This window comes from Heteronotia binoei, chromosome 11, assembly GCF_032191835.1.
Source record: "Heteronotia binoei isolate CCM8104 ecotype False Entrance Well chromosome 11, APGP_CSIRO_Hbin_v1, whole genome shotgun sequence".
NCBI classification, from domain to species: domain Eukaryota; kingdom Metazoa; phylum Chordata; class Lepidosauria; order Squamata; family Gekkonidae; genus Heteronotia; species Heteronotia binoei.
In genome coordinates, this window is record NC_083233.1 from 24,243,053 (window position 1) to 24,263,059 (window position 20,007).

General features: G+C 51.3%; 1 protein-coding gene across 1 annotated transcript in view; it reads left to right on the forward strand.

The window, feature by feature from the left end:
* BCORL1 (BCL6 corepressor like 1) overlaps nt 1-20,007 on the forward strand; it is a 41,963-nt gene that overhangs the window by 2,699 nt on the left and 19,257 nt on the right. The window contains 6 exon segments of the mRNA XM_060249676.1: nt 8,318-8,450; nt 10,886-10,976; nt 12,583-14,979; nt 17,123-17,261; nt 18,294-18,374; nt 18,833-19,258. Coding sequence (XP_060105659.1) covers nt 8,365-8,450; nt 10,886-10,976; nt 12,583-14,979; nt 17,123-17,261; nt 18,294-18,374; nt 18,833-19,258 — 3,220 coding nt within the window. The 5' untranslated portion in view covers nt 8,318-8,364.

Consider the following 20,007-nt stretch of genomic DNA (forward strand, 5'->3'; position numbering starts at 1 on the left):
CCTTATCTTATTTTAAAACTTCCAGCCTGTTAAAAAAATTCTAAACTAGATTGCATGATTTTGTGTGTTGTTTTGGTTGTCATTAATAAAAGATCTTAGCTGGGGTGTAAGCTGGTACAGAGTGCTGGTAAAAAAGTAGCTGAAATAATATTGGCCACTTCCTGCTTTTAACTCCCCGAGAGAGGTGGTACTGGCGAGAAATTTAAGTTATTTTCACCCCTTTTTGATCTTGCTTTTGCTGGCTACCTGCAACTTTGGAACATGCAGTTTCCTAAAACATTCCAACTACTCGACAGGATAATTTTGACTTTTCATATTGCTAAAGTTTTGGCATCTCCTTTGTTAACTGGAATTGCAACCGGGACTTAATCCTGTTGTGGTGGGTGCGTGTTTGTCTATTGATGGGGTGGGGATTTGGCCAGGCAGTTTAGAAGTTCTTGCTGCCATCCACGCCTGGGTTTGGGTGGCTGTCTGTTTGCATACAGAATGACCATCAAAGATAGAGTTGAAAGATGGTAGTCTGGTAAGAAACCCTGTTCATCCTAGTGGCAGATTTGGAAACTTGGGAGCCCATAAGAAACAGTTGTTAATCCGTCTGGCTTTTAAGTGTTGACTCAGCTTGTTTCCTTTTGGCCCTTGCCTCATGAAAGCAGAGGTGCCAATTTAAACTTTTTTGGGACGGCTGATACTGATTCATTCAGAATCAGTTACTGCTACTGGATTTAAAAAAAAGAATATTGTTGGGGTTAGGGCTTGAGAGCCCTTAACTGGATGGTCTAGAGCAGGGGTGGCCAAACTGTGGCTCAGGAGCCACATTTGGCTCTTTCACATATATTGTGAGGCTCTCGAAGCCCCTTCTACCTCACTGGCCAGCTTGGAGAAGGCATTTAAATTCTCTTTAAATCACATAGCTAAGCCAAGGCGGCTGGCAGTTTGGAGAATGCATTTAAAGTTGCTTTGTTTCCATCTCTCACTCCCCCGCCCCCCGTTTATTTGCCTGCCTGCCTTGTGGCTCTCAAACATGTAACATTCATGTCTGGCGGATCTCAAACATCTGATGTTTATTCTATGTGGCTCTTACATTAAGCAAGTTTGGCCACCTCTCATCTAGAGTAGCACAATCTCATCAGATCTCAGCTGCTAAACAAGCTCAGTCCAGGTCAGTAGTTGAATGGGAAGCCTCCTGGGAAGTCGGAGGTTGCTATGCAGAGGCAGGCAAAGGCAAACTACCTCCGATAATCTCTTCTCTAGCAAAACCTACAGTCGCCACGAATCAGCTGTGACTTAATGGCCCGCTTTCCGCCGCCACCAAAGTTTGAGACCTTTTTTTCAAACGGTATTGTTGTTTTGGCCTGCATCTGAGCTGAAGTGTTGCAAAGGGAGCTATGATTAGACATCAGCTTTTGCACTACAAGAGCCCCGCAGCGCAGAGTGTTAGAGCTGCAGTACTGCAGTTGGAGCCCTCTGCTCACAACCTGAGTTCGATCCCCGTGGAAGCTGGGTTTTCAGGTAGCCGGCTCGAGGTTGACTCAGCCTTCCGAGGTCGGTAAAATGAGCACCCAGCTTGCTGGGGGGAAAGCGTAGATGACTGGGGAAGGCAATGGCAAACTACCCCGTAAAAAGCCTGCTGTGAAAACGTTGTGAAAGCAACTTTCACCCCAGAGTCAGAAACGACTGGTGCTTGCACAGGTGACCTTTCCTTTCCTTTGCACCACAATGCTCTCTCTTCTGAGGGGGCCCCCTAGCTGCTTACCAGTCTGAGCTGTAAACTGAAAAGTCCAGAGTTCAAATCCTACCTCCGTCATGATGCCTCTGCTGGGGGGCTTCAGGTAAGGCCCTGTCTCTAGGTCTGTCTCCCTCACCAGCTGCCACATGAGGTCCTGACCTACCTGACAAGAGTTGTTTGTAAGGATTAGCACAGTAGTTTGTGACGTGTTTGAAAGCTCTGGATAAATGCTACGGAGCTTTAGTGCCGGCGTTCCGTCTAGTGCCGATCCTTCTGTCTGCCTTTTGGGCCAGCAGGCATCCGTTTGGGGCTTGGCTCGCTGAGTCAACATATCTGGTCTTCGGATGAACTCGTAAGGCAGGATTGCAGCCCAGGCGAGGCATCTCGTACCCTCAGATTCAGTAGCAAAGCTGTAACGTCATGTGCTCGCTCTGCGAAATCCCTTTGCCCGTGGCACAGGAGAATATACGTCGTCCAAAAGGGACAGCTGGTGAGCTCCAGTCGCTGCACGCTGTGGCTGGGAAGCTCAAGCTTTAGAGGCGACGACGTTGTTTGAAAGTTGGAGGGGTGCTGGAAGGAGGAGCCAGGGAGACAATGAGATTAACTGGTTTGCTAAATTGCATCAAAGGGTGCAGTCATCCCTGGCACGTGATCGGCAATTTACAGCTCAAATTTCTGTGTCCTGCCCTTTCTCAGGGGCCGAGACCAAACCCTGCTTTTCTGAAGGCACAGATACCTAAATAACGGTCTTGACTTGCGCTTTCTCTCTGTCTTGCCTCTTTCCTAGCCTGCTCCCCATCCATTTTCTACCTTCCTTATCTGTCAGATCCTGTCCTGTGGGAGAAGGTTTCCCAGCCTCTGTAAGCAAAGAGATCCCAGTCTTTTTATCTTCTCCTCCTGGCCTTGCTCCTGCCCGGGACTAGCTCCAGACTTTGCAATCTAGAGAGCTCCTCCTCTTCCCCGTTTCATAGTCGCTGCCTGCATTTGTAGCTCCCTCCACCTGCTTGCACCCTTCAGAGTCTGCCTAGACCCATTAGCAGAGAATCCCATTCATGGCGTCTGGGAAGGAAGGAAGGTCCACTGAAGTTTGTCTGTCACACGTCTCGTGCGTTGCAGGTATGGCAAGAAGCAATGGGTTGAAATCAGAAAATTTCTGACTTGGTGGGCACAGTGCTTTCTGCATCACGGTTTAGATTCTTAAGCGCTAGAACCCAGATTCTAGTAGTTGGATTCGGGCAAAATATGACACTAAGAGCAGTTACGCAGCAGGATGGTTGTGAGGGCCAGCCCTGCCGCCAGGCAAACTAGGCAATTGCATAGGGCACCGGCCTTCTGGGGGCACTGAATTGGGCACCCCACGCATGACTCAGTGCTGTTATCAGTGCAGGGGGTAATGCCAGATGTTTGCCTTGCCTAGGGTGCCCGACAGTATAGGGACAGCCCTGATGGCTGTTTAAGAGGATGTGGGGTCTCTTACTTTGCTCATTTCTTTGCTTTGTCCTTGTGAATATGGTCTAAAGAAGAAGAAGATGAAGATATTGGATTTATATCCCGCCCTCCACTCCGAAGAGTCTCAGAGCAGCTCACAATCTCCTTTACCTTCCTCCCCCACAACAGACACCCTGTGAGGTGGGTGGGGCTGGAGAGGGCTCTCACAGCAGCTGCCCTTTCAAGGACAACCTCTGCCAGAGCTATGGCTGACCCAAGGCCATGCTAGCAGGTGCAAGTGGAGAAGTGGGGAATCAAACCTGGTTCTCCCAGATAAGAGTCTGCACACTTAACCACTACACCAAACTGGCTCTAAAGGTAGGGAATCCCTTATCATGGTATCTAATGGTAAGGTGGTAGGCCCCTGTGCATGTGATGAAAGCAGCTAAACTCTAGGCCAGTTGTGTACAAGATTTGGTTGTCCATATACTCCAGGTCAGGGATGGCCAAACTTACTTAATATAAGACCCACATAGAATGAATGTTAGATGTTTGAGAGCCACAAGACATGCATGTCTGATGTTTTCAGGAAGGAAGGAAGGAAAATAAGTGTAAAGGAGGAGAGGTGGAAAGAAAGCAACTTTAACTTTAAATGCATTCTCCAAGCCACCAGCTGGCTTGACTTGGAGAAGTGATTTAAAAAGACAGATGCCTGGTGAACCCTCAGAGAGCTCATAGAACCCTAGACTGAAATATTTGAGGATGTGTGGGAAGGATTTCCAAATTATCTCTCCTCCAGATTGATCATGTTTGTATCTCAGCATTCTTTTTCAAGAACCCCAGTGTAACATACATGAGGATTGTCCCATGTTATCTGAATAAGCCCTGTGAGAAATGCCAGGTTGGGAGGGCATGATTGGTTCTGGTCTACTTGGTGCAATTCATTGCTGAGCTATGACCATAACCTAGATCTCCCTAGTCCAGCTTTATTGGCTGCACAGCACTGTCTGTTACTTTAGATGACTTGCTGAGTTCCATCTAGGACTAGACTTCAGTACGCCTTTTCAGATGATTCAGCTATAGCGCAAGAAATATGCATTTATATAGTTCTCTCATTGCTCAGGATCTGGGTTTCTTGTGTGAACAAAGTGCTCTTGGTTAGCAAGGATATTCTATTTTCTTCAGCAGCCATGTGTTGGGAAATCAGAGTCCTTTGCCTGGCTAGTGGAGGGGTAGTGGTGGCAGTGCTGATCTTTGGAGTGCTGTCTGGAATGTCGTTATGCAGGTATCAAAAGAAACCTATTGGACAATGCCTGTGACATCAATGACAAAGCTGGATACATAGAGTCCACAGGGCTGTGTCTTGATTCTGGTCAGTGCTGCACTTGAAAGAAGGGAACTGAGTATTTGTGTGGAAAACCCTTTGTCAGGTTCAGTGTTTTATCCCCATGAATCTCTGGGCTTTTCCATGATCAGTCTGGAGACCAAGTCCTACAAGAAAAGGCTGAAGGAGCTGGGTATGTGTAGCCTGGAGAAGAGACAACTGAGAGGTGAAGATCACCATCTTCAAATATCTGAAAGGCTGTCATATAGACCAGGGGCGGCCAAACTTGCCTAACGTAAGAGCCACAGAGTAAATGTCAGATGTTTGAGAGCCGCAAGACAGGAAGAAAGGGAGATAGATAGATTGGGGAGAAAGATGTGGAGAGAAAGCAACTTCAAATACATTCCAAGCCACCAACTGGCTTGGCTTGGAGAAGGGACTTAAAGAGATAAATGCCTTCTTCAACCAGCTGATGGGGCAGTGGAGGCTTCAGGAGCTACACAATATATATCAAAGAGCCACATTTGGCTCTCAAGCCACAGTTTGGCCACCCATGATATAGACAATGGTGCAGAGTTGTATTCTGTTGCTCCAGAAGGTTGGACCTTAACCAACTGGTTGAAATTAAATCAAAAGAGTCTTCAGCTAAATATTAAGAAGAATGTCCCGACAGAGCAATTCCTCTGAGGAACAGGCTTCCTCAGGAGGTGGTGGGCTCTTCTTTGGAGATTTTTGAACAGAAGCTAGATGGCCATCTGATAGCAGTGCTGATTCTGTGAATGTAGGCAGATCTTGAGAGGAAGGGTTGTGTCAGTGCTTAGTTCTTATGGCCCCTTCTTTTGTGCCCAGGGAAATGCTGTTTGCCACTTTGGGGTGAGGCAGCAATTTTTCTCCAGGCCAGTTTTGCCAGGGATCCTGGAGAGTTTTTTTGGGGGGCAGGGGTGGTTTGCCATCTTCTGGGCTTGGAGCAGAGGTCACTGGGTGTGTGTGTGTGGGGAGGTATTTGTGAATTTCCCACATTGTGCAGGGGGTTGGAATATATGATCCTGGAGGTCCCTTCCAACTCTATGATTCAATTAGATAGTAACTAAGTCAAGGGGTTCCTCCAGACTTTGCCTTGGGACTGATTACTTCTGGTGTCCTGGCCCCACTGATGGACCTCCTGATGACACCTGGTTTTCTTGGCCACTGTGTGACACAGGGTGTTGGACTGGATGGGCCATTGGCCTGATCCAACATGGCTTCTTTTATGTTCTTACTTTCAGTTGTTGCTACAGCCCCTTTCTCAGGCTGCACACAACTCAGTCTATGTGTGTGTGTGGGGGGGGGGTATTTTCCCTTTTGCAGCCAGGCTGTCCCACCCCAATTAGAGTCAGCCTGCATATTGCTGCGTAGTTCTCAAAGGTTTAACCAAAGCACTGTGCATGCTTTGAGCTGATCCTCTGGATAAGCCATTTCCCCCTCCATTTTGCTAACATCCCCCTTGAACTTCAGCGCCCAGGACAAAATGCAGAATTCCAAACGACCCCTTTGCCAGCGGAGAGTGGATTACTTCTTGACTCAGGAGATGGGACCAGGATAAGTTCGATCCTGGTGCTGCTGGGTTTAGCCGAGTTTGTAGCAAGAAGTGGGTTAGGTTCAGTGGAGGCCAATGAAGGGCCATCTTGAAGAACTGGGACTGGCTTCCTCTGGAGAGGAGAGGAAAGAATAAGGGAGGAGCTGACTGCTCCCCCCCATATTCTGCATGCAGCTCCCAAGTGAGGAATCCCACTGATGGAACTGGAGTGGCCCTGCAGCTGAAGCGCTTGTTGTTTCAGGGTGTCTGCTTGCTCCCGGGAAAGCTGCTTGGGAATCATGGGGAAACGGCAAGGGGTTGCGCATAGGGCTTTGCCTCGCACCACTGTTGCCACGGGAGACTTGAGGTTCAGGAAATAACAGAAGGGCCAGTGCGCTTTTCCTCCGGACTGCCACGAGAAGTCTCCACTGGCTCCTCCTCCTCTCTCACATTCTGTCAGGTTTGTCTCTTCTAGAAAACAAGGGTGTCGACTCCGGCTGTGCGGGCCCTGCTCTCCCCGCTCCCGTCCCTCTGGTGTCAGCCCGTCCTCTCCTCCATCTCCAAGGCACATCCACATGGCTCTCGTTTCAGGGATCAGACGTGCCGGAGACCTTCCTGTCGAGCTTCTGGCCGGGTTTGCCAAGCCGCATGGCTGACAGGAACTATTGTGGGCCGTGCGACAGACGTGGCTGGCTTCCAGCCCGGGGCGGCAGAGCTACCTGCCTCGTCTCCGGGGCCATTTCCTGCCCTCCCGGTTGCCTGCTGCAGCAGCTGAGCCAGTGGCAGGGACAGCTGCCGGTTCAGGGTGGGCTGGGGCTTGGGCAGATTCCTTTGTGGAATTCTCTCCGCTCTTGGCGCCTCCCCCTTCGCCCGTCTGTCCAGGAGGAAACTCCCCGTAGTTTCCTGGGGAACTTGTTCTCGTACTGCCCTGATCTGGTGTGTGTGTGTGTTTTTCTTTCTTCCTCCTCTCTCTCTCTTCCCCCACTTTGAATCCCCGGGGCTCCGTTCTCCCGATTGGCAGAGGGCTCCTTCGCCTCTCTCCTTCCCCCCCCCCATCCCCTTTCCCCCCCCCTGTTCCCTGGGAATGCTTCTGTCTGGCGAACGTCCCACATCCTCCCTGGGAAAAGAAAAAAAAGAATGCACTTAACAATGTCCGTTTCTGTGGCTGCATCCTTCTCGGGGCCTTCTTGCCTCTGCCGCTGACCTCGTCTTCCTCGCTTGCTCGGCTCAGCCAAAGGCGAGGCTCTCACAGCCTCGGCCTCCTTTGCTTCTGGCACCTTTCGTTTTGGTCCACAGGGATTCTGCCCCATCTGCGCTTTGCTCCTCCAATGGCCCCTCCATTTAGCACAGGGCTCTGCTGGTTTCCTCCCCGCCCCCCCCCCCCCCCCGCATCCCACAAGCCTCCCTCTCCCAGGCTGGCTGGTACTAGCTTTTGCAACGGACCCATCCTCTTTGCCTGACTCTGGTCTTCTCTCCCCCCTCCCGGCCTTCGAGCCCTTTCAGGACCTAGAATGTATTACCTTGGAAGTCTTGGACACTCGGCATGCGACGCACTGGCACTGGGTCGGTGGGTGTCGCGCTCACGCCTGTCTTCTTGCTCCGGCCGCCTCCCTTCCTACTTCAGATTACTTCTTGGGGTTGTCCCTGTGTGGATGGAAGCCGGAGGACCTCCCAGGCCGCTTTACTCAAGAATGCCTTTCCTCTTTTCCCAAAGCAGCCCCAAAACGGCAGCTTGATTTGCAAAACTGTCTTTAGAGCCCTGCCCTGAGAGGTGATATAGGCAGTGTTCAGCTAGAGCCTTTTCCATCCAGATGCAGTTCTACAGTGCCTCGGGGCCAGGAACGGCAAACCTGTGCCTCTCTCTCTCTCTCTCTCTCTCTTCATATTCCAGACAGAGCTCTGGTTCACCCCGCCTTTTGTGCCACGGTAGTGTCCTGCCTTAGCTAGAGGTGGATGCAACTCCCCACCCTCCAATACCATTTCCTTGTTTGCATTTGATCTGTCCAAGTTGCCTCTTGGTAGCCTGCAGAAGAAAATGTGGCTCAGTGGCTGGACGAGCGCTTTGCATGCAGAAGGCACTGGGTCGAGTCCCCGGAATCCCCAGTTAAGGGATCTCTGACAGAAAGGCTGGGAAGCCCCCTTGCATGAAAGGCTGCTGGTCAGAGCAGGAATAAAAACCAGGGCTGGATGAACTATTGATTCAATTTGCTATAAAGCAGCTTCCTGCTATCAAAACAACCGTGGGCTGGATACGCCACCCTAATGCTTTATATTGCTTTGACAGGCGGAGCCCCTGACAGGACCTTGTCTGGTTGGTGCTGAGCGGCTGTCATGATCTCTGCAGCGCCTCTTTACAGCGGGGTGCACAACTGGACCAGCGCCGAGCGGATTCGCATGTGTGGACTCAACGAAGAGAGGTGAGGTGCGTGTGGGTGTGTCCCCAGGCTGTGTGCGTTGGGGAGAAGAGGTTCAAGCGATTGCTTTGGGAGAGTCTGCTGGGCTCCTTCTGAAGCTGAAATGACAGGATAGGGGGGATTTTCCAGTTTGTTTCTTTAAAAAAATCTATGTCTACGGTTTGTGAATTTTAAGGAATCTGTGGGAGGAAATGTTAAATCATTCTTTTCAGGGCTTTTTTTGTACCAGGAACTCCTTGGCATATTAGGCCACACCCCCCCCCCCGATGTAGCCAGTCTTCCTGGAGCTTACAATAGGCCCTGTACGAAGAGCCCTCTAAGCTCTTGGAGGATTGGCTACATCAGGGGTGTGTGGCCTAATATGCAAAGGAGTTCCTGCGACAAAAGAATCCCTGTCCTTTTTGACAGATCCTATCAGAAACTGCAGTCCAGCCTAGCCTGGTCTCATGAGATCTTGAAAGCAAAGCAAGCCCTGGTCAGTATTTGAATAGAAGACCTCCAGATAAGTCCAGGGTCAGTTCGCAGAGACAGGCAATGGCAAACCACCTTTGAATGTCTCTTGCTTTGATAACCCTACAGGGTGACCATAAGTTGACTGCGACGTGACAGTGAAAAATAAATATCAGGGACTGTGGGGTGAAATTATGGCCGAGTTTTACATTTGGCTAATGTTTGACATAGCCCTAAAAAAGCATGAAAAGACCCTTCGGAAACTTAAGATGCAGTTTTTAAATGTTACTCAGAATCCAGTGTTAACATTGATTCATTGTCTGTCTTGCTGTGCGTTCCCACATTGGGACTGCCACGAGGCAGGCCCGCCGTGGAGATTGATTGACAAGCTTAGAATTCTTTCAGAACCGGGCGGTCTGCCGTTAAAACAGACTGTGTCTCTCCCAACTCCCTGTTTAACAGACCCTTCCCCAATGGCAGACTGCCCCCATTCCCTCAGTTCCTTTTTTCGCCGCCATTGGAGTTGGTTTAGCTTTCCGTACTTCCAGGTTTTCCTTTCAGGGATGGCTTCAAAACCGTTATTTAAAGAAGCGTATTAGATATGGTATTAAGATGAAGTTTTAAAATGTTACTTAAAAATCCAGTGTTAACATTGAATCCTGAACATTTCCCAGTCCAAATCTCATACTTGATTTTTAAAAAATACGGTTTGTTAGATGTGTGTTGTGCTCTTCCACGGAGCTCCTGGAAGTCTGTGATCCAAGGTGCTAATGGAGCTGCACACCTGCTTAGCTTTAGTAACACTCGTAGCCTCGGGTGCTCGCAGTCCAGGGGCACTTGGATTTGAAATCTGAAGAATTCAGAATGTCTGGTCTAAATACAGACGATTTGCCAGCTCTTTGACTTTGAGAGATGTCCCACCCTCCCCTAGCTGTGGTTCACGTGGCTACAGGGGGCTGCATTCTATCAAGACAGACCGGTGATCCATGTTGTTGAATGTTTGCTTAGGTGCTCTTTGGGGGTCTTTCCCAATGCCTTCTTCTACCTGAGATACTTTTACTGAAGGTTCCAACCAATGCTGGTTCTTTATCCCTTTCCTGTAGCGTCCCCTCTCACATTTTGATGCTGTGGCCAGTGTTCCCTCTAAGCTGAGTTAGTGTGAGCTAGCTCACAGGGTTTTTTTGGCTTCCAGCCCACGCAGTTTTGTCTTGGCTCAGGAACAATGGCCTCAGAGCAAACTATTTTATGCAGTAGCTCACAACTTTAATGGCAGCAGCTCACAAAGTAGAATTTTTGCTCACAAGACTCCACAGCTTAGAGGGAGTATCGGGTAGCCCCTCTAAGCTGTGGAGTTTTGTGAGCAGAAATTCCACTTTGCGAGCTACTGGCATTGTGAGCAAGCCATTTGGCTGCTGCATAAATTAGTTTGCTCTGGGGCCATCCTTCCTGAGCTAAGATATAAACAAGTGAGGCGGAGGCTAAAAAACAGCAAGCTAACTCATGCTAGCTCAGCTTAGAGGAAACAGTGCTGTAACTGGATTCCAGTATTCTTTGGGGTACGGTTTTGGAAGCTGTGCTCCCAGACCCAAAGAGGTCACAGCATGGAGTTAGTGCAGCAGATGCAGATGAGAATGAAAAAGTCCCACAAAAGGTCTGGTGTGCCAGCTTTGGCTTGCGGAACAGGCCAGGAGCTGAAGAGACCAGTCTGCATGCCCTTTAAAGCAGCCCAGGCAACAGGTCGTACTTATGGGCTATATCCCCCCCGTCAGTTCTTTATGTTTGCTAGCGCCAGATATCTGATGGCCATGGTACAGAGGAAAGAAGCTTTTGGATCGGCGCTTCCCATTCTGAATCTCACTTGCGTAGGAACGACATGATTGGATTCAGCGTCTGTGCATTGAGCGGGAGGTTGGACAGGATGGCCCGTATGGCCCCTTCCAACGCTACGATTCTATGATTTCACCAGTTTTCTTTTTATACCCAAACAGGAGAGCGCCACTTTCTGATGAAGAATCTAACACCAGCAGTTCCCAGCATCTGGGGTCCCCGGAGTTCTGCGTTGGCAGCAGCTTTTCCAAGGTGAGGGGGCAAGGGGGTGGGGGTTGGCAGGCACAGCCGGTGTAGGAAAGAATCCTTCCCTGGTGAGGAGATATGGAGGGTTTGGATGCTGAATTTTCTAGCTGCCTTGACATCGAGGAGTGTTGCCACAAATCGGTATGTAAATTAATTGGTCCAAGACAGGGCTTTTTTTGTAGCAGGAACTCCTTTGCATATTAGGCGACACCCTCCCTGATGTAGCCAATACTCCCAGAGCTTACAGGGTTCTTCTTACAGGGCCTGCTGTAAGCTCTTGGAGGATTGGCTACATCAGCAGTGTGTGGCCTAATATGCAAAGGAGTTCCTGCTACAAAAAAAGCCCATATGATGATGGTTGTTCGTACAGGCAGCATGTAGAAAGTTTTGGTAAGTTTTTTAAAGATAGGCCTATCAGCAGCTATTCACCGTAACAGTTAAGTGGAACTTCCATGGTCAGAAGCAGAAAATCTGAATGCTAGACGCTGGGCTATTATTGTAAGAGGGCTGTTATTACTGACATGCTTCCATGATGCATTCTTGAGATCCAACAACAATGGAAAATAGGAATGACTGCGTGGAACTTCAGTGCAATCCAGCAGGATAAGGCTTGTTTGTTTTTAATTGTTTTCTTCTCTTGAACTAATATAGCATAGCACCTCAAAGATGGAGCTGTTGATTTGGGAGAATGGAATTCAGATCTGGCCCCAGCTAAAGTTTCACTAGGGGACTTTAATGCAAGTTTCTCCCCACCCCCAGTCTCTCTCCAGTTTTCACTGTGAGCAGTATGAGAAAGTTATATGTTGACCAATGTTCTTTCTAAGCTGCAGAGTCTTGTGAGCAAAAATTCTACTTTGTGGGCTACTGATATTAAAGTTGTGCGCTATTGGCATTAAAGTTTTGAGCTAGTGCAAAAATTATTGTGCTTGGGGCCATTTTCCCTGAGCTAAGACAAAAATGTGTGAGCTAGAGGCTAAAAATCTGTGAGCTAGCTCATGCTAACTCACCTTAGAGGGCGCACTGATGTTGACCTGCTTTATGTGAAGGTTGTTGGGATTACCGAAGGGGTGGGGGAAATTCACAGGTATTTCTTTAGAAGTGTATTAGCTTTTTCCCTTTCCATTGGGGGCTCCAAACAGCTTGACAGCATCGTTCTTTGCCTCTTCCAGTTTAATCCTGCAACAATTACTCTGGGAGGTAGGCTAGTCGGAGAGGGTGTGAGCGGCACAAGGTCCCCCCGCAAGCTTGCATGGCAGAGCAAGGATTCAAACCCGGGTTTCTCAGATCTAAGTCTGATGCTCTCAACTGAGCCAGTTTGGTGTGGTGGTTAAGTGAGAAGACTCTTATCTGGGAGAACCGGGTTTGATTCCCCACTCCTCCCGTTGCAGCTGCTGGAATGGTCTTGGGTCAGCCATAGCTCTTGTAGAGGTTGTCCTTGAAAGGGCAGCTTCTGAGAGAGCTCTCTCAGCCCCACCTACCTCACAGGGTGTCTGTTGTGGGGGAGGAAGATAAAGGAGATTGTGACTGCTCTGAGATTCAGGGTGAAGGGTGGGCTGTATATCCAATATCTTCTTCTAAATACCCCTGTCCTCGTTTCCCTCTGTTGTTGCAGGTGGAGCTCACAGCAATCTCGAGTAGCGGCAGCAGTGCCCCAGGGTTCGAGGCAGAGGGCATCGTGGAGGAGAAGCTCGGGCCCAAGCTTGAAGGCCAGCCTCACGAGCCAGACTGCACCGGGAAGCCCTCGAAGGGCGGAGATGCCAGCCAAGGGGACGCCAGGGAGGCGGAACCCACCAAACCGGAGAGCAGCGGCCTGGACTGCGTTTGGCCTCCCGCGAAGAAGGAGGCTGACATCCTCCCCGCCTGCCCCAGGGCTCCCGAGAGCGAGCACGCCAGCAGGGAGAAGAGCACCCTGCCCGCCGGAGTGGCCATCACCACCGCCTCCACCACTACCACCGGCTGCACCACTCTGGCCTCCACCCCAGCCACTTTCACTTTGAAGAGCGTCTGTTTCCCCACGTCTCAGGCCGCCGCTATGCAAAAAATGGCCCTCTCCTTCCAGCCAGGAGCGGTCCTGGCCCCCAGCCAGCCCCTGGTTTACCTCCCGCCCTCCAGCTGCGTGGCCGCCCTTCCGAGCCCGCTCGGGGTCTCGCCCACGCTCACCCTGCCTGTCTTACCCCCTTTCCGGCAAGACCACTGTCTGCCGGGGCTCCTCGCCCCCTCGGAGCTGCATTCGTATTCGTATGCCTTCTCCGTGGCCAGGCCTTTGGCTGCGGATTCCAAAGTGACGCCGGTGGATGCGGGCCAGGTGAGCAACCCTCCTTTGTCGGGAGAGAGCAACGCCTCTGCTGCCACCGGCCCTTCCCCTCCCTCTGACAGCGCAGATCTGCCGCCCAGCACCCCTGCATTGGTGGCATCGTGCGGGAGCAGCATCCCCAGTGTGCTCGCCAGGGCCCCCGCTGCCCCAGAACAGCTCGCCCAGGGCGTCCTGGCGTCCATCTCCCCGCTGAAGTCCCCTCCGCAGCTGGAGCGCGAGATGGTGTCCTCGCCGGAATGCAGCGAGATGCCGCTGGACCTCTCCTCCAAGTCCAACCGCCAGAAGCTGCCTCCGCCCAGCCAGCGCAAGACGCCCCCCATGCCCGTGCTGACCCCGGTGCACACCAGTGGCAAGGCGCTGCTCACCACGGTGCTCTCCAAGTCGCAGCGGGTGGCCCAGGCCGTGGGCTCTCCGGCCTCCGCCTCGCCCTTCGTCATCTTCCCGGAGTTCCTGCGCAATGGGGAGCAGGGCCCCTGGGTGAAGAACTCGACCGCCCTCATCAGCACCATTCCGGGCACCTACGTGGGGGTGGCCAACCCGGTGCCCGCTTCCGTGCTGTTGGGCAAAGACTCCGGCGTCAGCTTCAACCGGGACTCCCGCCACCTCCCCAAGCAGGAGCCCATCTCCATTGTCGACCAAGGGGAGCCCCGAAATGCCGGGCCGCCTTTGGGGAAGAAGGGGGGTGCCGCCAGTACGGACGGGCAGGCAGAACCCCCGCGGCAGCTTGCTCACGGCAGAAGCGTTCCAGGGCCCCCGTTACGCTCAACCAAGGAGCTGTCACTTTGGAATCCTGGCCAGGGCAGTGTTTACCCACGATGCTCAGTCAATGGGAAGCCGGCCAGTCCTCAGCTTCTGCCGGTAGGGTGGTCACCCTATCACCAAACACCTCTGCTTTCGATCGGCATCTCAACAGCTGCCGGGCAAGTCCCTCCCAATCCAGTCGGTCCCTCCAAGCCAGCTGGGGCAGCCGAGCTGGCCGCGTTCCCCAGTGCGCAGCCGGCGGAATCTGGCTCGCTGGCCCAGAAAACCCCCGAAGCCTCCTCGCAGGGCAAGAACTGCAAGACGGCCTTGCCCAACGCAGCTAACCCCCTGTTCGTGTCTCCAGTGCTTCAGACCAGTCCTCCAGACTCCAGGGGCTCCAAAGCCCCTGCTCCGAATCACGGCTGCGACAGAGCGGAGGCCGATTCCACGGTCGGCAGCGTTCCCCAGTCAGAAGCTCCCCCGGAAGTCCTCAAGCGGTCTGGGGACAACAAACCGAAAAACCAAGTCTTAACCACCTATCTGGCCCGTGACCTCCCCTTGGCCGGCCAGCCTGGTGTGCGAGCACCCTCCGAGTCAGCGCCGCTTGCAGAGAGCCAGTGCAAGGCCCCGAGGTGCGACCCGTCCCAGAACCAGCCAAGCACGGAGATTCCTGCCCGCCCTGTTCACCAGGTGGACCTCAGCCGGGTGAAGAAGGAGCGGGTGGAGCCGGACGTGCCCTTTGCCTCCACCACCTGCCTGCACGCCTCGAAAGAGCCTCCCAAGGCCAAGCTCAAGGGGATGGCCCACATCAAAGTGGAGGGGGGCTTCCCCTGCAAGCCCAAGAGGCAGCGCGACGAGCTGGACCGCCCAGCCCACAAGAGGCCAAAGTGCCGAAGCAGCGAGGAAGCCGTCGCTTCGTGCAAGTCGAGCAGCCAGGATCCGCACTCTCGCAAGGTGAGCCGCTGCGGCCTCTGGCATCAGTCTGAAAACAGCACAGGTGTGCTAGAGCAGGGGTGTCGAACTCTTTTGTTATGAGGGCCAGATCTGACATAAATGAGATCTAGTTGTGCCGGGCCATGTCGGGCCAGGCCATGTGTGTACCTATTTAAGATTAGGTAACAGAGATATAAACTTGATAAAGGACAGACAAACACAATTTTTTTAAAAAAAATCTTAAAACATGCTTAAACATTAGCACTCTGTCTTAAGGGTGCTTTCTTTGTTTTTCTCCCATGGGAATCAGGGGACCAGCAGGGGGAGGAGCCTTAGCCAATAGACGGGAAAGAGGCTTGGGTCTTTAGCTCTGCTGTGCAATTGAGAGAGCCTGGAAAAGCAAGTTCTGCCCTCCCCCCTCCTTCCTCCCCAAGGGAGGAGCCTCAGCCAATGGAGAAAATAGAGGTTTTGCTCTGTAGCTCCTGTGCAGTTGAGCAAGCCTTGCAAAGCAAGGTGTTATGCAAAAGGAAGCAAAAGAGAGGGAGAAGGAAGCACACGACAGCCAGTTGCTCGGGGGCCTGATAGGAACCCTCCAGGGACCTTATTCGGCCCCTGGGTCACATGTTTGACACCCTGTGCTAGAGAGCTGTAAGATAGTCGGGAGCAGACTGAGGTTTGGGGACCCTTGCTGAGGACTGCTCCCTTGCCTAGAACAGAAGTTCAGGGGAAGGGATGTGGGATGGGAAATGAGGGTCTCGGGATCGGGAAAGCTCCAAGCCGTGGTTTACAGGTGTGCACTCGGGAAATCCCCGGTAGTCTGAAAACATTCCTCAGATGTGCTTCAGAAACTATAGACAGGAGGCTCGATGCATTCTCCCGGCGTTTATGGCAGAGCTGGGAAAACTTTGTGGCACCTGCCGTAGCTCAAGCAAGACGGCATGAAGAATTTCACCCCTAGCAAGCGCTTCTCTGATGGGTGCCGTTATTTTAACAGCTATTCACAAGGATATGATTGACTGTTTGATTTACCTTCCCTTTCCCTCGGATCTGTTTTTATTAATTGGCAAAGCTGATGGGGGGAGCAATATAAAATAGATGCTTTTGGGTTGTCGTTTTTTTTAAAATTACATGCGTTGTCGCTTGATACAGTGTTGAAGCAGTCAGATGCAGGGAACTCCAGTGAAGGTTCTCACAAACATTTCTGCATATCTGGCTCTTCCAACTGTGCCCGGATGCATTCGTCTTCTCATGAGGATGACTTTATGCAGGGGGTTTTTTGTGGCAGGAGCTCCTTTGCATATTAGGCCACGCCCCCTGATGCAGCCAGTCCCTCAGGAGCTTACAATAGGCCCTGTACTAAGAGCCCTCTAAACTCTTAGGGGATTGGCTACATCAGGGGTGCGTGGCCTAATATGTAAAGGAGTTCCTGCTACAAAAAAAAGCCCTGTGTGGCCTAATATGCAGAGTTCCTGCTGCTACAAAAAAAAAGCCCTGACTTTACATATAATTTTTGATCACGAAATTAGAGACGGGACATTGGAACTGGGTTCCACCAATGGAGCACAGACTGCTGTGTAGCCTCATTCTTGTTCAGCCTAATGACATTTCCGCTTGGCCAGCTCTCTCCCATTCCCATTTTACAGCTAGGCTTGCCCCCAGCCACACACCGAGTCCAGAGTTGCCGTGCTTAATTTCCAAAGCAAGATGTAGCGGGACTTAGATCTTTCCTTTCCAGAAGGCAGCAGTCTTCTCCAAGCCCCCAGTTTGTTGTGACCACTCAGTGGTCAGGTCAAAGCCCTCTGCAGTGGTTCAGGAGCGCTGTGTTGTCCTGTGCATTTAGGGCTCAGGATTGACCCCTCTGTTCTGAGAGGCGCCATCTCTCGCTTGACCGGGTGGGTGGGCTTGAGCTGCAGCCTGACAGAGAACATACGAAGCTGCCTTATACTGAATCATAGTCAGTATTGTCTACTCAGACTGGCAGCAGCTCACAAGGGTCTCAAGCTGAGGTTTTCCACACCTATTTGCCTGTACCCTTTTTAGTTGGAGATGCCGGGGATTGAACCTGGGACCTTCTGCTTACCAAGCAGATGCTCTGCCACTGAGCCACCGTCCCTCCCAGAGCGAGTCCATGCCCACGATTGACATGCCTCTTCTGTGTCCACAGTGGCGGAAGCATCACAGCGACCTCCGTGACACGAAGCGTGAGAGCCGGTTGGGTTCCACAAAGGAGCGCAGCAGCCTCCGAGTGAAGCGCAAGCGCCGGAAGCCATCCCCGGGGCATCAGGGGCACAACTGCGAAGAAGGTACCGTAACCAAACCTGGGCTCTCCCCAATATGCTGACTCTGCACCCTGCGCCTTTACAAACTTCTTTTGGCTGGGCATGGCCCAGTGTTGTCTGTCTCTTGCAAGAATTAGGTTGGAAATGGGGAGGGGGGGTATGATCCTTGCTACCAGGAGTGAGTAACTTCAAGGACAGGGCTGCAGCTAGTAAGAGGAAGGTGTCTGGGTCTTTCAGAGACAATCAAGCGTCATCCCGAACGTTCAGCTTTAATTCGGAAAGCAAAAGTCTCTCGTCCCTTCTGTTCACGGGCTATACATTTTAAAAAGATGTAGAATTCTAGCTAGTTCAGTATCAAAAAGAGCTGATGCGTTTTGGTTAGAGAGTGCAAAAGTCACTAAGATCTACTGAGCGACGGAGACAGCTTGGTGTAGTAGTCGTTCACCAAGACTGGGGGACCTGTGTTCATATCCTCACTCAGTCTCGAATCAGCCACAGTTTCTCATTCTAACCTTCCTCAAAGGGCTGTTGTGAGGAAAGAATGAAGGAAAGGAGGAGTATGCCATGAAAACGTGAAAGCAGCGTCACTCTAGAGTGGGAAATGACTGGTGCTTGCACAGGGGGCTACCTTTACTTTTTAATTCACAAGTACTTTACTTGTGTGGTTGGCTCAAACTTCTCATTTTTAATCAGATGTTTTGGTATCATTAATCCGATTCAGAAATTTACCGTTTGCACTGTGTTGCAGTGCCCCTGTGATGTGGCCTTAGTTCCTGTAAGCACAAACACAATTTTGGGCTTTTGGAATATTCATAGGGCCAGTTGCCAATGGCACAATCAGTTCCCTTCACCAGGCTCTTCAACTGAGGCTGTGCGTGCGACTCTTTTGGGTGGCATGCAAGTGGAAGGCGGAGGGAGAGAGATCTTCTTCCCCATGCGTGCTGTTGGTGTAGCTTCTCATGAAGCCAGCCAGATGAAGATCTCCTTTTCTTTTTCTGGATAACAGTCAGTTTTCAGATCTCTCTTCTTCTTCTCACCCCCAACCCCCACCCCCAGCTTTTGTTGAGAAGAAAGCAAAGAACAATTTCCGGGACTTCATCCCCGTGGTGTTGAGCAGCCGGACACGAAGCCAGTCAGGTGGGTGGCTGAAGAAAGGGACTCCTTAGATCTGGGAAAGGCAGCTGGGCTGTTTCGCAGGAAGTTGCAGTCAGATTGAAGAATGTGGGCAATAGGACGGTGCACATGGGCATGCTGTGCAAGAGCATCTTGGTAGCAGAGTTGGTCCCACATCCTAAGAAACATGGAGCAAGACAGACAGTGACTTAATATTTTTAGAGTAGAATGTGCAGCCTTCTGAGTAACACAGATCTCTTTCGCAGGCTGAATAAAAAAATGGTGGGGAGGGGGAGAGATTAGCTGTTGCTTTTGCATTTTGTTGCTGTTGATTGTTTAGTGAATTATACCTTTGGAGGGGAGGGTTGAGTAAAAACAAAAACCCAAATCCACAAAACAAAGAAGCTGTGCCCAGACAGGGATCGTAGATATAGCCTTTAATGTTGATCTATACGGGATCTTTTCTTTCCTTTTTCCTGCAGGAAGCATCGGGGGCTCCTCCGCCAGCGTGCTCGGGGATTGCGACGGGGCCGGCCACGAGATCGTTCCGCTGCTGTTAGAGGAGGAGGAGAATGATGAGGAAGAGGACCTGCTGTCCCTGAAGCATCGCCGGCTAAGGAAGTCTCACCGGCTCTCCCCGCACTCCGGCTACCGAGACAAAGAGAGAGAGAGGTCCCGTTCGGAGCGGAGCAGCCTTCACCCGAGCAAGGCTCAGGAGCTCTTGTGGCAAGTGGAAGCCACCAGGCAGCTGTGCGACCGCAAGGAAGCTGAGGAGGAGAGTGGCCACGTCAAGAGGAAGAAGAGGAGGCGGCAGAAAAGCTGGAAGTACCAGACAGGGGAGTACTTGATCGAGAGGGACAAAGAAGAGCACACGAGCTGTTGTCACAAGCGGCGGAAAGCGAAAGCAGGTAACAAGAAATGGGTAGAGGGGTCAGAACACCGAAGGGTGTGTATGTCCAAGACAGTCCCCCTTGAAATAGACTTTCCCGTTGCCAATAATTTTAAGAATGATGCTGATATTACTGGATGGGGTCTGTCCACATCCAGGACAGGCACACACTGTAGTCTTGACTGCCGGATTTAGGCACTGTGGCTGACAACAGAGAGGTATGGGAGAGGTCAGGAGAGAAGGGGGAAAGGCAGAGGCCCAGGGAGTGACTCAGGGCAGCTTGCCTGTCGATGAAGGGGGAAATCCACAGGCTAGGACCAATGTTCTCTCTAAGCTGCGGAGTCTTGTGAGCAAAAATTCTATTGTGAGCTACTGGCATTAAATTTGAGCTACTGCATAAATTAGTGTGCTCTGGGGCAGTGTTCCCTCTAAGCTGAGTTAGTGTGAGCTAGCTCACAGATTTTTAGCCTCCAGCTCACAGATTTTTGTCTTAGCTCAGGAAGGATGGCCCCAGAGCACGATAATTTATGCAGCAGCTCACAGCTTTAACGCCAGTAGCTCACAAAGTAGAATTTTTGCTCACAAGACTCTGCAACTTAGAGGGAACACTGCTCTGGGGCCATTTCCCCTGAGCTAAGGCAAACACGTGTGAGCTGGAGGTTAAAAAAACTGTGAGCTGCCTTGCACCATAGAATGTTTTTTTTAAAAGAATGTTTTCATTGTAATGGTATTTTATTGGTTTTTAAACTGTAAATGTAGATATCTGAA